The sequence below is a fragment of the Lynx canadensis genome, chromosome A2, assembly GCF_007474595.2.
Source record: "Lynx canadensis isolate LIC74 chromosome A2, mLynCan4.pri.v2, whole genome shotgun sequence".
NCBI classification, from domain to species: Eukaryota; Metazoa; Chordata; class Mammalia; order Carnivora; family Felidae; genus Lynx; species Lynx canadensis.
The window spans coordinates 16,334,749-16,354,622 of NC_044304.2; the positions used below are offsets into that span (position 1 = coordinate 16,334,749).

Genomic DNA, 19,874 nt, shown 5'->3' on the forward strand with positions numbered 1-19,874 from the left:
AAGCAGGTCATCCCGCCCACCTGAGGGGCAGTTGAGAGCAGGGCAGCTGCAGCCAAACCGCCTGCACCCCATGCATCCCCTCCCACCCTGAAAGGAGGAGTGGGCAGGCTGGTACCGGCCTTTGGAAGGGTTTCCTACGACGGATGGGCCCTGCTCAGGAAGGAGTAGGGGCCACCATCCTGACGTCCATGAGGCTCAGGGCACGTAACCAACACAGCCACCCGAATTCAGGAGTCATGGGATTCCGTGGTGGCCTAGGGAGGCCTTGGGGAGATCCTGTCCTCTGGCTGACAGAGGTGACTGGGGCTGGCTGCTTAAAATAAGGAAGGGGAGGTTTATAGCCACCTCCAGCCTAAAACGACCCCTGGGCAATAACCCAGGAGGGAAAGCAGGAAAGGCCCAGCATCTAGTCCGCTAAAGTGAGACCGGTGCACTCGACCTCGCAGCTACTTGGGCAGGGAGTCGCCCACCCACAGGGCTCTCAAGGATTGGACTGGCGATGAATGTGGAAGCCTGTGCCGAGGGGCACCGAACAGCTTCTGCATTAGCTGGTGCCCCTTCTCACAACCGAGGGGATTGGAGTCTGAAGTGTCAAGAGGTGTGTGGAAGGGGAAAGATTTTGGAACACTAAATAGGGAGCTAAGATAACAGAATTCCTCTTCAAAGGTGTCCTGTCTGAAACTCTACAGCTCCCTGGTCACCACCCTTTAATGGGAGGCCACCTAAATTTCCTTAGAAAATCTGAAACCTGGAGCCTCGGGTCGAACCGTGAATTTGACTTGGTTGCATGCGAGCAGCAGCAGCAGACAGGGCCGCTCCCCTGCACCACGAGCCCACCCAAGAGAGAAATGCTCCCTTTTAATGTGCGTGTTAACTGAAACATTCTGAATAACTCTCAGATGTTAAGAGGGCTGAATCAGAGTCCATCCATTCGATATAATATGTGCTTTAAACAGTTTTGAAGGCTGCAGCAGCATGGGAAAACACTTTGTCTATATTGTTAAATAGTGGGTCTAATGATTAGGACTTTAAATGGGGGTTTTTCGCCTTCATTAACAATGAGGATCTGAGGAACTGAATTTTCCTCATCCAAACAGCACCAACTCCCGTCCTCAGGGTCGTAAGGATCGAATTGGGCACGACCTGAGCACGAAAAATGCCCAGCATAACCTGCGTAACCCGCAGCAGACGAGTGCACACCAATCCACACCGATCCACTTGGCCCAACCGAGACTTAGCAGGCAACAGCCCCTTCCCCAAGGGCGTTGCTGCAGGAAGCAAAAAAGCCCTGGTGAGGAAGAGATGGGACGAGTCTCTTTGTGAAGATAGCCCCAGATGGCCTGAAGCCTTCGGCTCTCCTCACAACGCTGACAACTGGTGCATCAAAGGGTGGTGGGAGGGGGTTTGCCACTGAGCCCTGCGTCCTCCAGGAGCTGCCCACTCTCACAACCCGTGCACTGTACCCCGTAGTGTCCAAACCCAGTGTCAGGACGCATGGTGGGGGAGGTCAGGGAACCCAAACATCAAAAGAGCGTCCCAGTGAGCTTGGGGAACTCAAGTTCTGGAGGGAAAAGGGCCAATGCCCTCAGCCAGGAAGTATAAAGGGGAATTCTCATGCCCTTCTCCAGACTGACTTATTTAAAACTGAAGTAAAGAAGCCCAGAGGCCCACCTCCTTGCTCTGGAATACATGTTAAAGCTGATTCCACCCTGTATACAGGCACAAGATCCCAGGGCCAAAAGTGTCAGTCACAGTGAGACCTGTTGGGGACAAGGCCTGTGATGAACTCCAAGTTCAAGGATTAACTTTGGACTTCACACACCTATGGCAACCGTCGCTCCTTTCTCCAGTGACACCACCATATAGAAACATGCTTGACTAGCTTTTAGGGAACACACGTGTCAAGTTCTTTAATTGATTTTATTTTTTACATAAAAAGTTCAGTAAAAATTGGATAAAGTAAAGTGATTTTAAGCAGTAAATCAATCTTATCAACATAGCACAAGGCTGGCCAAAACCACAAGGCAGCCTGCTTTGGAATATTTACATGATAACAAATTAAACCTTGCAGGAGAACTTAAACTGTCCTTACAAAGTCTTCCTGTGATCTAGCACGTAGAGGCTAAAAGCAAAACGAAAAACAAACAAAACCAGGAAAAAACAAATTATTTTCAATATATTCACATATACATTAAAATATAATACAGATCGTCAGGGTGAGGGGTCGTGGGTGGGGACGCGCATGGGTCTGTGCGCTGACAGCACCGCCAAGGAGGAGACCCAGGTTTGGGAGTGGGGCTAGGCCTGGCCAGGATCTTAGCAGGGTCCTTCCCTAAGCCCTTGCCTCTGATGGGCCTCCAGCCACACCCCAACGGCTAGTGATCAGGGATCACTTGTTGTAGATGGAGCTCATTTTCCTGGTTTTCCGCTGAAAACCTGTGGGTCTGAATTCCCCAGGGCGACACGTCACCGGTAGCATAGCCCTGACAGAGGGGTGGGGCGGCGGGCCCGCAGGATTTCTCCGAGTCTGTCCTACCTGCTCGCCTGTCCTCCCACCCTGGCCCCACCAGTCACTCTAATTCAGTGTCCTCTTTGGGTTTGTAAACAGCCCCAAACTTCTGCATGTACTTCTTAATATACTCCTTGGTTTTGTGTTTCACATTCTCATTGCACTCCAGGTCCTCAGGGTTCTTACAGTACTTCAGCTCCTTATTCATAACGCCGTGAGTCAGCTGTCCAGGACACAGGAAGAGAGACCACAGTGGAAATGATTTTAGCGGGGGAGGACCAGCCTGGTGCCTCAGGGCCCTTCTCACCAAGACTGAGGTTGAATCAAGAGACAGGCTGGGGCAGGCTGGTGCTGGGGTCAGCAGAAAGGGGAAGCTCAGCTCTGTAAGTCTGTTAGAAAACACCAACCCTATCCTCAAGTAGGGTGCCCTCTCTTCCCAGACCTTCCCTCTCTCTTCCTGGGTCCCCAGCCCAGGCTTCTGGCAAAGAAAAGCCACTTTCTGTGGTGAAAGGTACACAGTTTTCCCAGAACACTGCCAGACCACAAGCAGAGGGGAGAGGGGATACCTTGCGAGCTAGGTGTTTGAAGTCTTCAGTTGTGGTGATTCTTCCCACTTTGCAGTCAGGTTTCCGGTAAGGGTTCAGGCACTGGACGATGAACTGGGACATCTGCAGGCAGGAGAAAATGCACACACTGCTCAAAAGTCCAGAGAGGGCAAGGGCCTGTGCTGGGGAAATAATCAGACAGCCAGTCCTTCCCTTCTCACCACTCAGGCTGGCTGATTTAGACAGAAGGATGCTACTCTGCCGGGGAGGGGCGGGGGGAGGTGGCAAAAGAGAAGATGACCCTAGGTTGGGCCCGGGAAGGAAAGTGCTTCCTGGGGTAGAGGGAGCAAGCCTGACTTTGAGCAGGAGGGGGAGAGCCAGGGCAGGACTCCTCTGCTGCATCTCATGGTAGCCCCAGGTTTCAGCTAATAAATCTCAGGTGCTTGGCACAGAGTGGAACTGAGTTCTCTGAGCCCTGGAGGCATAGCAGAGAGAGTGTGCAAGTGCTACCAGCAGGAGGCTCAGCAACCCCAGAAACACAGGCATTTTGTTATAGAAGGTCACTTAGATTCTGTGTGAACTTCTTTTAATTTTTTTTTTTTTTTTTAACTAGGCTCCACGCCCAATGTGGGGCTTGAACTCAGGACCCTGAGATTAAGGGTCACAAGCTCGGAGTCAGTCAGGGACCCCAGCGTCACACTTCATCTGATTCCTACAACACAACGTGAAGCACATGGAAGTGCGTGTGGTGTGACAGCTGCTGGGAGAGGACCCAGGGTAGGACCCTCTTCAACACACAACTCCAGTGTCCTCCCGAGCTGTAGCGTCTGTCCTACCCAGTGGCTCTCAAAAGAGACCCTGGCACAGGACCTCCAAAAGTATCTGTGGTGCTAAGATCCCAGGGTACAGAGGAAGCAAAGAGGTCAATGACAGCCATTTGGTCAGGAGGCACCCTGGACAGGGTCTACCCATCCCTGAAACTCAGGGAAGCTTCAGATGTTCAAAGAATAAGGCTATATCACGAGGCAGGCACTAAACAAAGCTGCTGGTGGGCTGGGCCAAAACACCAATAATTTCACTCAGGGACAACGAGAAACTAAGTTTTATCCCTGGAAAGGGCTTTTATTCAACGTTTTTCTACGGCATTCTGGCCTCCATACTCTCTCGCTTCAATCCACTTCCCCAAGTATAGCCAGGGAATTCCTTCTTCCCAGCTTCAAGTCAGCAGCGGGGCCCTGTGACTCCCAGACACACAGACCCTGTATGAAGAAGCACGAGACTGTTCAGTCTCATCTTCCAACACCCCTCACATACCCTGTGCAAAACCCCCAGACTACTTACAATCCCTTGGGAGGGACGAGGCTTTCTTTTACTCCTGTACATTCTACAGCCTGAAGTTCTATCCCTCCTGATCCACCCGGTCCATTCCTACCTGCTACACAAGAGCCCTTCGTGACACCCTGAACAGTGACCTCTAGCCCTGTGCTGGCACACTCCTCACACAGCCGCCATTACTTATTTACAGGTCTGTTTCCTCCAACAGTCAGTGAATCAAAACTGGAGTTTAGAACCTAGATGCCCGAGGCAGACCAGGCTCGTGGGCTGACAGCGGGAAACACACACTTCCAGTAGCATGAAGAGGAGCTGCTTTCTCCCAATCCTGTGAGGATAAGGCAGCCACCAAATGAGAAGTCGTAGAAACAGGACTGGACTTTGAGCCAGAGGGCCTGAATTCAGGTTTTCTGTCTAGAACTTGCCTTGTCTGAACCTTAAGAGGTCCACCACCTGCGTAAGAAGAATGACAATTCCTGTCTTGCCTACCTCAAGAGCTGTTACAGGGATGCAATGACAATGGATATGAAAGTGCTTAATACCTACCTGTAAAGGACCATTCCAACGTGCCCTCGTCACGTGATAACTATACAGTCACAGAAGCAAGGGAATGCCCAAAGGCATTAGGACAAGAAAGGAAAGGGCTTAAGCTTAGGCCTACAGAGCTTAGTGCCCACACCCACTAAACCTTACCTCTTTTCTGAATACTTCTTTGCTTTTCTTAGCCAGCTCACTGGAGGTGTCTGCTTCTGCTGTCTTAGGCTTTTTTGACGTCTAGAAATGCAAAAGAAAACACAACAGTGGTGGCATGAGACGTCATGTCAGTGATGCCCTGCTGTTCCAGAGCCCTCCTTTCTTTCCCCAGCTGGGACACCTGACCCCATTCAGGAGCCTAAGTGGGCACGGCTTGGAGTCAGCTCGGCTGCTGTCACCCCAGTCTCACCGCATGTTTCAATCCTGGCATCTGGCTCTGGTCTCCTTCCTGTAAACCAAGTTCTTTGCCCAAAGTCAAAGTTACATCCTTGATGTAGCTATACATTTCCAGTTGTTTCAGAGTCCCCTTCCCTGAGGAGGAATGTGCTGTGTGACAACGGACCACTCGGGTCCCTGTTCTGCGCTTCAGTACCCACACTGTCAAGTGAGGCTGGGACTCGGTGAGCCCCACCTCTCCTGGCTCTGACATTCTGTGATTCCAGGACAAAAGAAAATGGTCTGAAGACCTTTCACCACACAACTGGAAGGTCAGACCACACCACTGCCCTCAGCCAGGCCTTTCCACTCTCCGTGGATACTCGTCACCTCTCCTCCAAAGGCAGAACCAGCCAGACTGCAGGAAAACAGTCTCAGCATGCAGGGGAGGCTCCCTGGAGGTTGGGATCTCCAGCTCGGGAATGGAAAGCCTAAAGACATATCGTAATACTGGGGGGGAAGGAGACCAGGGTCATCCAAGTCAGTGAACAGATGAAAGGATGCTAAGACACAGAAGATACTCCATCCGAAGCTGGTAAGATGACGACAAACCTAAAAATACTCCCTCTTCCAGCTGTGCTGGAGTCAAGGCTGCCAAGTTCCCCCTAACTGGGCACCGCCAGGAGGTAAGGGGCCAGCAGCTGTGGCATGTGGAGCACCTGCCATGCAAGGCCATCTCCCCATACCTTTGCCCACCACCAAGCATCAAGCCCCTCGCTATTAAATGTGCTTTTCCACGGAAAAGATCTAGGAGCATTCCCCTTTGAAAGATTTCAGATGGACATAGCAGCCACAGTTGCTATGACGGGTACTTCATGTTTTTGCCAGCTGCTTAGAGCAGAGAATTTTTCTACTCCCAAACCATCCCCCAGTTTGGATTCCTCTGTTTCCATAAACAGTATGAAGGCGCTGGTGATGAAGGAGCTGTTCAGCTCACTTTGCTCTGGACCGGCTCCAGAGAAAGGTGAAACTCCCTTGTCTTTGGGCTGCTACGAATCTGCTTTCTCTGATTTGTTATAAAAGCTTTACATATTTTCCATTTTTCCACTTTCTGAGGCTGTGGGAGCAGGAGGGAGAAGGCAGGACAGAAAGAATATTACAGATTCAACCTGTTTTCAGGAAACAAGACCAAACAGCACACTGTAACTCTATTTTCAAATGTTTTGCTTTGGGATTTTGTGGTTATTTTTTCCAGTAGTAGGGACTGTGGCTGTGCTTCACAATAAGACCTCAGGTAGCAAGGGATCAAGAACTGCCTGACTGCGCCAAGGAAACTTCCAACACACCCTCAGCTGTTCTCTTGTAGCTCTCGGAAATGAGTAGCAATACCAACGGCTACAGAGAGCCCCTGGAGATGACAACCATCTCAAGGCTCCTGATCCTAGAGAAGAGGCCAGGCTCTCAGTGAGGGTACTGTGCAAACAGAAATGTTCTGCTTCCCTCTGAATGCGGTATGTGTTCAAAAGCTAAATAAATCTAGCATATATTTAACAGCTTTCTAATTGAATCTCTGACTTGGTGAGGTTGGTAGGGCTTTAAAAACACAGTTACAGAGCACAGTCCACTGAGCTCTGTCTAGGAGATTTCGTGGTCCTTTTGAGTGCTGAGCAACTGGGACTGAGAAAGGAAATGTTCAAATGAAGGGTACCTAACTTTACATCACAGAAATCATACACCAAAATGAAGTACTCTAGGGAGTACTGAAATTCATGTATGCCTCTTGGTCTGTGGTCTGCAAATGGCATGTGAAATGATTTCAGAAACTGGTTAATGCTTACTTCAGCCCAATGCCAAGCAATACCTGGAGCCAGAGTCAGAGCCAAGGACAGCACCTGATGGACACTGACATGAAAAACCTCCTTTACTCCAGAAAAGTCCCATTTAAAATATTAGCATCTCTACAATACATAAACTTTTAAAACAAGTGTTAGTAACCTTCTCAAATGCCTATTGCCAAATAAAAATCCTTTAGCACCAGAAAAGACCATTAGCTTGTACCAACGGTCCCAAACATATAACAAGCTATCTCGTGGGGTAGAGAACATCTACCTAATGCAAGTGGTCTTGCTGAGATCCCAGGAACCCATCAGAGAGGGGAAGGCACTCTGATGGGTGCAAAAGCAATGTTTTCCCAGGGCCTCAGCAATAATCAGCCTTTTCCATCTGCTGCCTCATATGGGGCATCAGCCAATGGAGCACTGTGGTGGGAATCTACGTGAACAGTGGCCAGATGAGAACACACAATGAGATGCAGGCAGAGGGCTCGGCAGACAGGCAGAGGGCTCGGCAGACAGCCAGAGCTTCCTGCCTTGAGCAGCTCACCCTGCTGTCGGCCTTCATCTGGGACATGTCTGGATTCCAGGGAATCTGGTTGGAATATGATCAGACATGAATATGACAAGGAAGGCCCAAGTACCTTCACATTACCTAAGGTGAGGCTTCAAGTCCTTTTGGCTTAGAAGGGAATGACTTCAAGTTTTTTGGATGGCTCTGATAATCACATACTGGCTGTGTAACACGACAAATGCAAACTCCAATCTTTATTATACTGACAGAGATGACCATGTCACAAAGCCCACACGCCTTGGAACTTAGGAGTGTGGGATTGGCTGAAATGAGTCCTGCCAGAGACAGAGCAGGATATACCCACCTAATGCTTCTCTCTTCCTGAATTTAATTTAAATACCCCTTGGAACATGAAATGTAAGACATTATTCAAGGAGGAACTTTATCTTTCAGGGCAGCATGAATCCAGAAGAAGTTGAGCTTATCAGAAACACTGTACATGATTCAACCAAAATCCTGCAGTGTGTGACCCTGTATATGTCAACTGAAAATAATAAAAGCTCAGTATATTCTGTTTTGGAGCTGCCACCACCTTTGGTAGCAAAAAGAGCAAAATTATTTATTTCAATGTTTGGCTCTAGATAAGGTGCCACACTTCATTCTGTCAAGAAAAAAAAAGGTACTCGTTAGGGAAGGGAGGATTGGATAGGAACAAAAAGATCTTTAAGACAGTTTCTAGAAACAGTGTTTCAACAGTCTGACTAGATTACACATAGGCTGCATCTATTTCCCTCAGAAAAGTGGAACTGAGAAAGCTGGAACGAAGGTCCTAAAGACATCTCTGCGAACCAGAAGGCCCCTACTCTTTCCATCTGGCCCTGAGTGCAGCGCAGCCCTGGAGGCTTCTCTCTGGTCCCCCAGCTAGCAACCAGGCTGTACTTATTGGGCAACTTAACTATCTGCTCTGCAGAGATCTGGGCTCTGGTTTCTGACAGTCCTCTCTCAAATGTGATTTCTCTCTATTGCTAGGAAGTGATTTCATGTGGCATCCTTTTGCAAACTGCCCAAAAGCCAAAGATAGGACCATCAACTGAGGAAAGACTCATGGCCCCTGATCCCATCCTCTTCCAATTCCATCAATCCAACAAACACTCTACAGCCACTCTTTTAACATAACATAGTTACACTCAGGACATCTACTACACTGTGTCTGAGTGTTAATTAAAAGCCAGAAGCCGCTGGTAAAAACTGCTGTCTCTCAGTCATGCAAGCAGTCAGCAATGATTCATGTCTCAGGCCTCAAAGGGAAAGCTGGACTTCACACTCACCAAATGAGGGATGATGGAAGAGAGCACAAGATGACCAAGAGGAAGGAACAACACTGGAGGAAAACAGAGAAGGAGGGCTCTCACAGACACTTACTCTCAGCATCAAAAGCTTTCAAAACCACCCATCCAGCACCACATAGCACTCTTCAAATAATTCTCTGCCCATTACACACCTCCCCCGTGTAGATATCATAAGGTTTCAAAAAAACACTAATTTACTGATGTCTCAAACCTAGATACAACTGCCTACCGGCCACCATTCCTACCCTGAATCTTGTAAGGAGCTCGAATCCACAATGAACTTATTTCCAAACCTCTTCCTGATCTTTCCTTCATCTCCCAGACTGAATTAATGGGATCTTATGCCACCAAGCAATAAATGAGGATGGTGGGCCATCCTTGCCTCTTCCATACCCACTTGTTTGCAAAGCCTTGACCACAATGCCTCTCAAATGTCTTTGCATGAATCCCCAACATCTCCACTCTTAGTCCCTCACTTTGCCTAAACTATTCTTAATACTCTCCAATCTGATCTCCCTGCTACCAATCTCAACTTTTCAAATGAGCCTGTTTCGCTCAAGGGAAACATGAGACTATCTGATTCCCCTGCTTTAAAAGCATTCACTGGCTCCCAAGTACCTATCATAATAATCACATCAGTAGCACACAAAGATCTTAAGAGAACTTAAATAGGACTTTTCCATATTTTTTGTCTTGTTCACTACCCCATATGCACCAAACTCACCGTACCCAAATATATTGTTCCCTATACATACGGTCTTGTCCTCACCTTATGTGTTTGCAAAAACTGCTTTCTCTACCCAGAATGCTCCATCCTGCCCACAATGGCTATAAGGTAAAGTCATGTTTTGTGACATTTCACCGATGCATCTTCTCAAACCATTAATCACTGTGCTCCCATAGCATTTTGTACATACTTTTTATTTTTTATTGTTTTATTTTAAGCAGGCTCCATGCCCAACATGGGGATAGAACTCACGACCCTGAGACCAAGAGTCGCATGTTCTACTGACTGAGCCAGCCAGGCACTCCTATACATACTTCTAATATAGCACTTATCCCACTGTGTTCTTGGTTTATATATGTGGCTACTTCTTTAGAATGAACTTCCTGAAGACTAGTATTCAGTTTTATTTCTTTTTCTATCCCTAATACCTCACACAAAACATGTAAATTAATGAAAATTCACAATAGTACAATCTGTACCTCCAAGGGAATTAAAATCTATACAAAAGCCCTAAAGATGAAAAAAAAAAAGTTGGCCAGAGAAATAAAAACACTCTAAAGGCTTCCTTCTCCTGTCTTTTGAGACACTAGCCAGATGAATGCAGTTGTAAACTGGTTAGGAAGGTTGGATCCAAGTAAGTCCCTAGCTATCCAAGTCAGAGTACATCTTAATGTCAGAAACTATGGTCTGGGAAGGGGTACAAAGACTGACACCTCAAGCCTTTGGTCTTTCAGGACAAGTTTGGGTGGAAGATCAAAACTCATTTGTTCTGTCATCTGTTATATCCAGATCAAAGGGTTAATAACAGAATAGATGACTTTTGTTTACATTTTCTCACAGAAATACTAGAAAAGGTAAAGCTGACAAATCAGAGATAAAAGGCTAAGAAGCTAAGATACAGGGCGAATATCCAACGAGATTTTGCTGGAAGCACATAACAGTTATGGGGTTTTTCTCTGGGTACTTGTTTCTATAAAAACTCTCCTACTGAACCTTCACATACTGCTGGGGTGGAAATGTACAATGATATAGCTACTTTAGAAAACAATTTGACAATTTCTTAAAAGTTCAACATAAATCAGACATATGACCCAGCAATTCCACTGTTAAGTGCCTACCCAAGAGAGCCGAAAATGCACATGCAATGAGATACACAGATATCCACACAGCATTGTTCCTAACGGCCAAAGATCAGGAACAACCCAAACATCCATCAAGTGGTGAGTGGCTAAACAAAATGTGGTCCATCTATACAAGGGAATAGTGTTCAGCCATAAAAATGAAATTCTGATATATGCTATAACAAGGATGAACTTTGAAAACCTTACACTATGTAAGAAGCCAGTCACAAAGACCATGCATTATATAATTCCACTTATATGAAATGTCCAGAAAAGGCAAATCTATCAAGAAAGAAACAGATACAGGGCACCTGGGTGGCTCCGTCGGTTGAGCGTCTGACTTCGGCTCAGGTCATGATCTCATGGTTTGTGAGTTCGAGCCCAACATCAGGCTTGCTGCTGTCAGCCTGTCGGTGCAGACCCTACTTTGTTTGGATCCTCTGTCCCCCTCTCTCTGCCCCTCTCCTGCTTACACTCTCCCCCCAAAATAAGTAGAAAGAAAGAAAGAAAGAAAGAAAGAAAGAAAGAAAGAAAGAAAGAAAGAAAGAAAGAAAGAAAGAAAGAAAGAAAAGAAAAAGAAAAACTAGATCTGTTGTTGAGCTGGGGGTAGGTGTGGGGATTAACTGTAAAGGGATATAAAAAAATCTTATGGGGGGATAAAAAACGTTCTAACAGCGTATTATAGTAATGGCTGCATAATTGGTAAATTGATTAATTTTTGACATCTATTTATTCTTGAGAGAAAGACTGAGTGTGAGCAGGGGAGGGGCAGAGAGAGACAGAGACACAGAATCTGAAGCAGGATCCAGGCTCTGAGCCAAAGTCGGCTGCTTAGAGCCACCCAGGCACCCCACAACTTGGTGAATTTATTAAAAGTCACTGAATTGTAAAACTAAATTTTATGGTAGGTATGTTTTACCTCAATAAAGTTGTTTGTTTAAGCCCTTCCACAGTCTTGTGCTTCTTGGCCATGACAAGTTAACTGTTAATGAACTATCCCTCTTACTGTAAACAACCAAAACACTAGGCAAAATACATGAAAAAACAGTTGCCATGCATTGGACATTAGGCAGCACTGGATTACCATACCAGAAACAAGGGACAAAAGAAGGTATGCCCTGAGTATCCTGGCTTTCCTTGTGTACCAGACCCCAGAGCAGGGAGGAAAACCTAAGCATAGCATAGCATGCTGGTCTCATGAGCTGAGGAGATAAGACTGCAGCTTGAAGTGTCTGAGATGAGCTATAAACTAACAACTGCCAGAGCTCACAGAAGACTGGAAAACATCTGAGCTTCTACCAGTCGGAGTGAAGAGACCTTGGTGTGAACCTAAGGCATTCAGTGAAGATCCAAGAAAACCACCTCTTGGATACTGGCAGTCATCCCAAGAGAAAAGACTACTCTGGACCCAACCTACCAAAAATTAACAACAAACTTCTGAAGAATCAAACTGATCTTTAACTGCCTGCCAAGAATAAAGCCTATCAGTCTTTCATAGACAATAAAACTCTGAAACTCAATGATGTAACAAGCACAATGTCCAGTGCTCAAACGAAAATTACTCGATGCACGGGAAGCAGGAAAATTTTAATCAGATAATCACAGGAAGTCAGTCACTAGAAACATGCCCAGAAATAAAAGTGAAGCTGAACATTACGAACATTCAAGGATCTAAAGGAAAACAAAGAGCAAAGAAACTGATACTATTAAAAATAACGAAACTGAAATTTTAGAGCTGAAAAATATAATTGAAATAAAAAAATCTATTTCCATATTTGATGAAAAATATCAATCCACAGATCCAAATGGCTAAAAAAAACAGAGAGGTTAAACAAAGAAGACAACACCAAGGTACATCACAATCAAATTCTTAAAAACCAATTTTAATGAGAAGATTAAGACTTTTCTCCATGCAGACAGAAAGGAGGAAAGAAATATCATATTTGGGGGAACAAAGAGAAGTACATCCTTCTTATTAGAAACAACTGTAAATAGGGGCACCTGGGTGGCTCAGTTGGTTGGGTGTCCGACTTCAGCTCAGGTCATGACCTCACAGTTTGTGAGTTCGAGCCCTGCATCAGGCTCTGTGCTGACAGCTCAGAGCCTGGAGCCTGCATCAGATTTTGTGTCTCCCTCTCTCTCTCTGACCATGCCCCCCCACTCACACTGTCTCTGTCTCTTGAGAATAAACATTAAAAAAAAATAAAAGAAAAACTGTAAATAAGGAAAAAATGGAATAACATCTTTTAAGTGTTGAAAGGGAAAATAAAATATCAACTTAGAATTCTATATCCAGTGAAAATATCCTTCAAAAATAAAGGTAAGAAGGAGTCTGGCAGCTTCTCACAAAATTGAACATACTCTTATGATCCAACAATCATGATTCTGGATATTTACCCAAATGAGGAGAAAATTTATGCCCACAAAAAACTTGCACAAACTTGGAAGCAACCAAGATGTCTTTCAGTAGCTAGTTAATGTATACATGAACTGTGGTTAATCCAGACAATGAAATATTTAGTGCTACAAAGAAGTGAGCTAGCAAGCCACGAAAAGATCTGAAGGAACCTTAAATATAAAATGCTAACTAAATGAAGCCAATCTGAAAAGGCAACACACTACATGAGCCCAGCTATATGACATTCTGTAAAAAGCCAAACTACACACACAGTAAAAAGATCACTGGTTGTCAGGGATAGTGATAAGGGACGTGGACAAGGAGGGTAGGATGAACAGGGGGAGCACAGAGGATTTTTAGGGCAGTAAAACTATCCTGTATGATACTATAATGGTGGATACATACCATTATACATTTCTCAAACCCACAGAGTGTACAACACCAAGAATCCTAATGCAAACTATAGACTTTGGGTGGCAATGATAGGTCATTGTAGGTTCACTGACTGTAATAAATGGACTGCTCTGGCAGGCTATTGATAGTGGGTGAAGCTGTGCATGTGTGGTGACAGGGTTATAGAGAAACTCTGTGCACTTCCCACCCAATTTTGATGTGAACCTAAAACTGCTCTAAAAAATAAAGTCTGTTAAAAAGAAAAAAAAAAAAAAAAAGGACAAGAACACTTTTCAGACAAACAAAAACTGAGAGAATTCATGACCATTAGACCTGAAATACTAGAAATATTAAAGGAAACTCTTCAGTCTAAAGGAAAATGATTCCAGAAAGAGCCCAAATCTCCATGAAAGAATAAAATTTGCCAGAACTGGTAACCATGTGGGTAAATATAAGACTTTGCTCCCAAGTTTAAAAAATTTAACATGTAATGAACTGTTGAAAGCAAAAACGTAACAATATATTCTGGGGTTCATAGCATATGACAGGATAAAAAGAATGTATGGTAAGAGTACAATGGACAGGAGGGGGCAAAATATAAGTAGGTTCTTACAATTATAGATAGATACAATGGTATTTGGCATGAGACTATAAGGAGATAAATATTCATATTGTAAACCACAGACCAGCAGTTCTTAAACTTTTAGGTCTCAGGATTCCTTTTTTGCTCTTCAAATGTTTTTTAAATGTTTATTTTGAGAGAGAGAGAGTACATGTGCACACGAACAAGGTAGGGGCAGAGAGAGAGAGAGAGAGAGAGAGAGAGGGAGGGAGGGAGGGAGGGAGGGAGGGAGAATATCCCAAGCAGGCTCCACACTATCAGCATAGAGCCTGATGCAGGGCTTGATCCCACGAATCGGGAGATCACTACCTGAGCCAAAATCAAGAGTTGGACGCTTAACTGACTGAGTCACCCAGGCGCCCCTGCTCTTCAAAGAGCTTTTGCTCATATGGATTCTATCTATCCAAATTTACATTAGAAATTAAATGTAAACAAAAAATATTAATTTTGAAACAGCATCAACAAACCTATCATATGTGAATATAATTTTTTTTTGTGAAAAGGTAACTTTCTTTTCCAAAACTAAAGAAATTATTAAGAGTGGCACAGTTTTATATATTAGAAATCTCTTTAATGTCAGGCTTACAGAAGACAGCTGGATTCTCATTTCCTTCACATTTAATCATGTCATGTACCCTTTGGAAAATTCCATGGTATACTTATGAATCAATGAGAGTGACAAAGGAATATGATGTTTTAGTATTACTATGAAAACAGTTTTGACCTCATGGCTCCCTTGAAAGGGTCTTCAAGTCCCTAGGGGTCCCCGCACTACACTCTGATAACCACTCCTTACAGAAACTACTAAAAAGTTAAATAAGGAAGAACGGATAGTAAGCCAATAGAAAAAGATAAAATGAAGTATTTTGGGGGAAAATGTAAATTTATCCAAAAAGAAAGAAAAAAAACACACAGAAGACAGATGAAAAAAATAGAAAAAAAATGAGGGGGTAGATCTTAAACCCAACGTTACTGACACATTTACTAAATATTAACAGATTAAATACACCAATTAAAAGGCAGAGACTGTCAGAGTCATGGGTAATGAAAAGGTAATGGGTAATAAAACCATCCATAAGAGTCTGAATTGCTTTGCATCAATGCTTACAAATTCCTCTATTTGCAGCCTCATTCTGAATTTTAGGGCCTATGACATAAGCCTTAAGACATAAACACTGTAGAAATCAATGAGCTACTCATCTACTCCCCTGATAGATTCATTTCATAAATATTTTATTAAGTACCTCTATGTCATAAACTGAATAAACATCCTTCTTTTGTTCTTGATAGGTAAAGAACCTAAAGCCAAAATCTGTACAATACCTTTCTAAATATTTAACTTGCAAAAAATTCGCATATAGTTTATTTTTTCTCTGTGAGTAGATTCTGAAAAATCTCTGAAGAACAGCTCTCATACATGGCCAAAAGTGCCCTCCACTAAGTAACGTAAACGTTCCTAAAGTCAGGCGGTTTGCCCCATCACTGCCAACACAGAGATTTCCCATATGTAGATGGCAGCTTCTGCTGCAGGTGGTCAGCCTTCTCCCAGCTTCCACGGGTCCACAGCACTTGAGTGGATTTCACAAGTACTCTCTTCTACCTTCTATGATAACTGACCAAAACAATGCCAAAATCTTGCTCATTATTCATACTTAAAGATCATCAAAATCATTTAAAAAAATTTTTATGTTTATATTTTTGAGAGAAAGAGAGAGGGAGAGAGAGAGAGCATGCAGGTGAGGGGCAGAGAGAGAGAACAGAGGATTCGAAGTGGGCTATGTGCCAATAGCAGAGAACCCTACGCAGGGTTCAAAGTCACAAAGTGAGATCATGACCTAAGCTGAAGTCGGACACTTAACCAACTGAGCCACCCAGGCGTCCCCAAGATCAATTTTCTTAAGAGCTGAAGGTGACTCACCTACTGGCTATATAGAAACTAATCTGACAGATTCTATATGTGAATCACTGGCTGAAAATCCAGGACAGTTAACACAGGAGTCTCAGTGATCTCCCCATGATCAGGTAAGCTATTTGGGTGGTAGGGACTCAGGTCACACCACTATCATCCCTTACCCTTACCCAAAGCATGGTGCTTTATGAGGACTCCTCCAACAATCATTGAGCTGTTCTTAAAAGAATTTCCAGATTTGACTCTGACTTGTTTACACATAGAGAGGAGAATCAGAGATTATAATAAATCTGACACCATGATCTGAGCCACAGAATCTAGCTATACCTAAAGCCAATACCACTCTTGACTTTCCAGTTATACAAGCCAATGTCTTTTTTTTTTTTTAATGTTTGTTTATTTTTGAGGGAGAGAGACAGAGCGTGAGTGGGGGAGGGGCAGAGAGAGAGGGAGACAGAGAATCCAAAGCAGGCTCCAGGCTCTGCACTATCAGCACAGAGCCCGATGTGGGTCTCGAACCACGAGACCACGACCTGAGCCGAAGTCGGACACTTAACTGACTGAGTCACCCAGGCACCCCCAATATGTCTCTTTTTATGTTTATGCTGGTTTCAGCTACATTTTTGTTATTTACAGTTGAAAGCAAACATCTGCAAATACAAAGGTGTAATATTAAATGTGCTGCAAACAATAAAGTGTTTTATGTGCGAGAATAAGGGAGAAAAAGTTTAGACAAAAGCAAATAGCCACAGAAAAAGTTTTCCTTTCTTCTGAATTACATGGCTAGAATGTTTCAAGCTGGTTACCAAAGGTGTCATTTACATAAAATCAAACATTAGGTATAAAACCTCCTCAAATTGATTTTTATCTTCTGCTCAGATAGAAATGGTACAACTATTTCATGAACAGGTCAAATGTACTCAAGAAACTGAAGATATAAGCATTGTTTTGGTTTGACTAAGATTTTATTTAGGAGAAAAGACACCTCTAATCTTCAACTATTTGTCCACAGCAAGAACTACACTTGGCAGCCTAATTACATTGTGCACCCAGATTATTATGATTTGAATTCCAAGAGAGTTATTTATGTATTTGTACTTTGGTAAAGAAGAATGATGGAAACATTTCTCTCCTATTTTCTCTGAAAATTGACATCTTTAAATTTCCATTAGAAGCCTCACCATGTAACATCTCTGAGGCAATTAAGAGCTAGGAGGAATGTTTCCTCTTTATAATTTCCCACTTTATAATTTCTCATCTTTACATAAGCACCAACCCCCATCCCAACATATAGGAGCATAGCTATACAGGAGAGTTATTTCTGAATTAAACACTGGATTTAGATTTGCTTTTGCAGACCCCTGAATGGACTCCTTGTTGTCTGTTGTTCAACATTCCTGAAATAATTTAATGATATAATTGAAACAAATGTCAGGAGGCTAGCCTTTAAGAAATGCTAGAGAAAGGCTACACTATGTGGGTTGATTGGAGAAAATTCTGGTACTCTTACAAATACACATTACAGTGGAAGTCCTTCAGTCAAACACCTCTCTGCTACAAATGCAAATATGCTGATTTCTTAGCTTTCCTAGTCTGTCCCCCTAAACCAAATGAAGCACACCTTGGAGAATGTAACACACACTCACACACTCACGTATTAAAAAATAACAGTATATAGTTAAAGTATCTTATTCTTTCAGAAGCCTATTACCAGGTTTCAAAATATATTAAAAACACATAGAGTTCTTTCTGATCTCTTATTAGTGGCGTTAAAGTCAAGCAATCTCTTTTAATAGTGCTAATGAGTAGTGTGGTACAGTTATTTGAAAACAGCAACTATTTTTCCCTCTCTTATCACTGACATTTTAGAAGAGCACCAAGGAACACTCTTCCATTAGACAGTGGAAATCCCACCACCTTAGTCATTCCCAAGTAGAATTTCACCTTGGGAATCCTCTCTATTATCTCGCTACACAATGAAAACAAAAATCATAATTTTTAGTTGGTTTAAACTCCTAAGTAGAGACCCTGTGAGAAAACACTTCTCTGCTGCCATAGAAAGTTCCTTAATCACAGTCAAGTTATATCTACCATACTCCAACCGATTTCCTGGCTGAGGTCTGGCCCTTCAAATTTCATACAGGCTTTCATGATGTAAGCATGCAGTAAGAGCTTCATATTTACAATTCACGAAAGGGATATATGATACGCATCCCTATACACCCCACCTGTGGACTGAGTATTCTCTCCCAACTTTCAAATCTGATCAAACTAAAAGTCTGTTATTTTGCCTTCTATTAATAGCAACAAAAAAGTATTAATTCTAATCCTAACTTTGAACTCACACTCCAGTATGTTCAGACAGATTATAAAGTAGAACAGTTTTCCACTAAAACCTGAATATCATGTTAATTTAGGGCCTTGAAGCTTTTCTGGGATTCAGTGTACATATTTACTATAACTAATCCAGGGCAGGAGTTGAGAACCCACAGCCTTGCCTAGAACATGTTCCTCACTTTCTCTCCATGTTATCAGATACAATCTGATAAACAGACTCCCCAAGTGGTATGTATACAGTGAGCTTTTGCAATTATACTTCTCCAACAGTCAATCAAACAGTATTCTACACTAGGCCAAAACACTGAATCATAATTAATGGCTAAGGTGCAAAAAGTAAGGTCTCTTGACATGCTTTATAAACTTGGTCTCAGAGCTCAGCTGTATTCCTACACCAGGGATCTCTTCTCAAACTTTGTTTATTTTTCAAAGGATATAACTAACAGAGCTACAGACGTCTGCAAAGAGGGAGGTGTTGTGGTTTTTTGTTTGTGGTGTGTTAGCTTCTGGATACTTTAAATGGCAGTTGCCTAACAATCCTGGGCATATTCCTAAATGATTCAAGAAAATGTGACAATACCACAGTTACAGTGATGTGGTTAAGTGACTCCAGTGATTCATTCGAAATTTAGCAGGCTCCACGTGGACTTAACTGAAATGCTTGGTTTTTTGGAGAATGGCAAATATATGCTGAAGGAAGGAAAATGCTTCCCCCAAGTGAATAAAATGACAGAAAGTACATTGTTTCCACTTTGATTCTTTCACTCCAACCTCCTTCCTTTTTGCCCTCTTCCCTCTCTCTTCCCTCTCCACTGACTTAACTAGTTAAGCGCCTCTTCTCATTAAAAAAATTTTTTGAATACTATTCAGATCTTAGGACACAGAAATATGGTCTTTGATTTCACTGAAGACACCTTACTCCAGGAGATAGTGGGTCTTATTATAAGCGGACAGGGAAAAAAATGGTTATAATTCAGTCACTGTGTATTTCATTTACTTGACCTCTAATCCTAATTACTGTTTTGTCAGAGGGAGAGATCAGGGATAAGCTCTTTTTTGCCTTGTTTCTAAAATAATATTTCCATAGTAAAATATTTGTCCCAAATCTTAAAAAAAAAAAAAAAAAAAAAAGTGTGTGTGTTGGGGGGAGGTGGTGGAGGATACTCCTTTGGTGAGGTTGTAAACAGTTAACTTTTTCCCAGAACTATGAATCCCAAAATGGCAGGACATTGAAACACACCATCTATGTAAAATTTCAGTCAATGAGCTAAAACATTTAAAATGAGACACAGTGCATCAAAAAAGGATGCAGCAGATCTACAAGGAAAGAGCTAAGACAGACATATTTTTTAAGGTTTTATTTTTAAGTAATCTCTA

General features: G+C 43.2%; 1 protein-coding gene across 1 annotated transcript in view; it reads right to left on the minus strand.

Moving 5' to 3' along the window:
* Positions 1 to 1,883: 1,883 nt before the first annotated feature.
* Positions 1,884 to 19,874, minus strand: part of SETD2 (SET domain containing 2, histone lysine methyltransferase) — a 126,738-nt gene continuing 108,747 nt past the window's right edge. Inside the window, exons 19-21 of the mRNA XM_030306302.1 lie at positions 5,080 to 5,160; positions 3,076 to 3,177; positions 1,884 to 2,732 (exon numbers count right to left, since the gene is read on the minus strand). Of these exons, the coding sequence (XP_030162162.1) occupies positions 2,571 to 2,732; positions 3,076 to 3,177; positions 5,080 to 5,160 (345 nt within the window). The 3' untranslated portion in view covers positions 1,884 to 2,570. The remainder of the gene's footprint in view (positions 2,733 to 3,075; positions 3,178 to 5,079; positions 5,161 to 19,874) is intronic.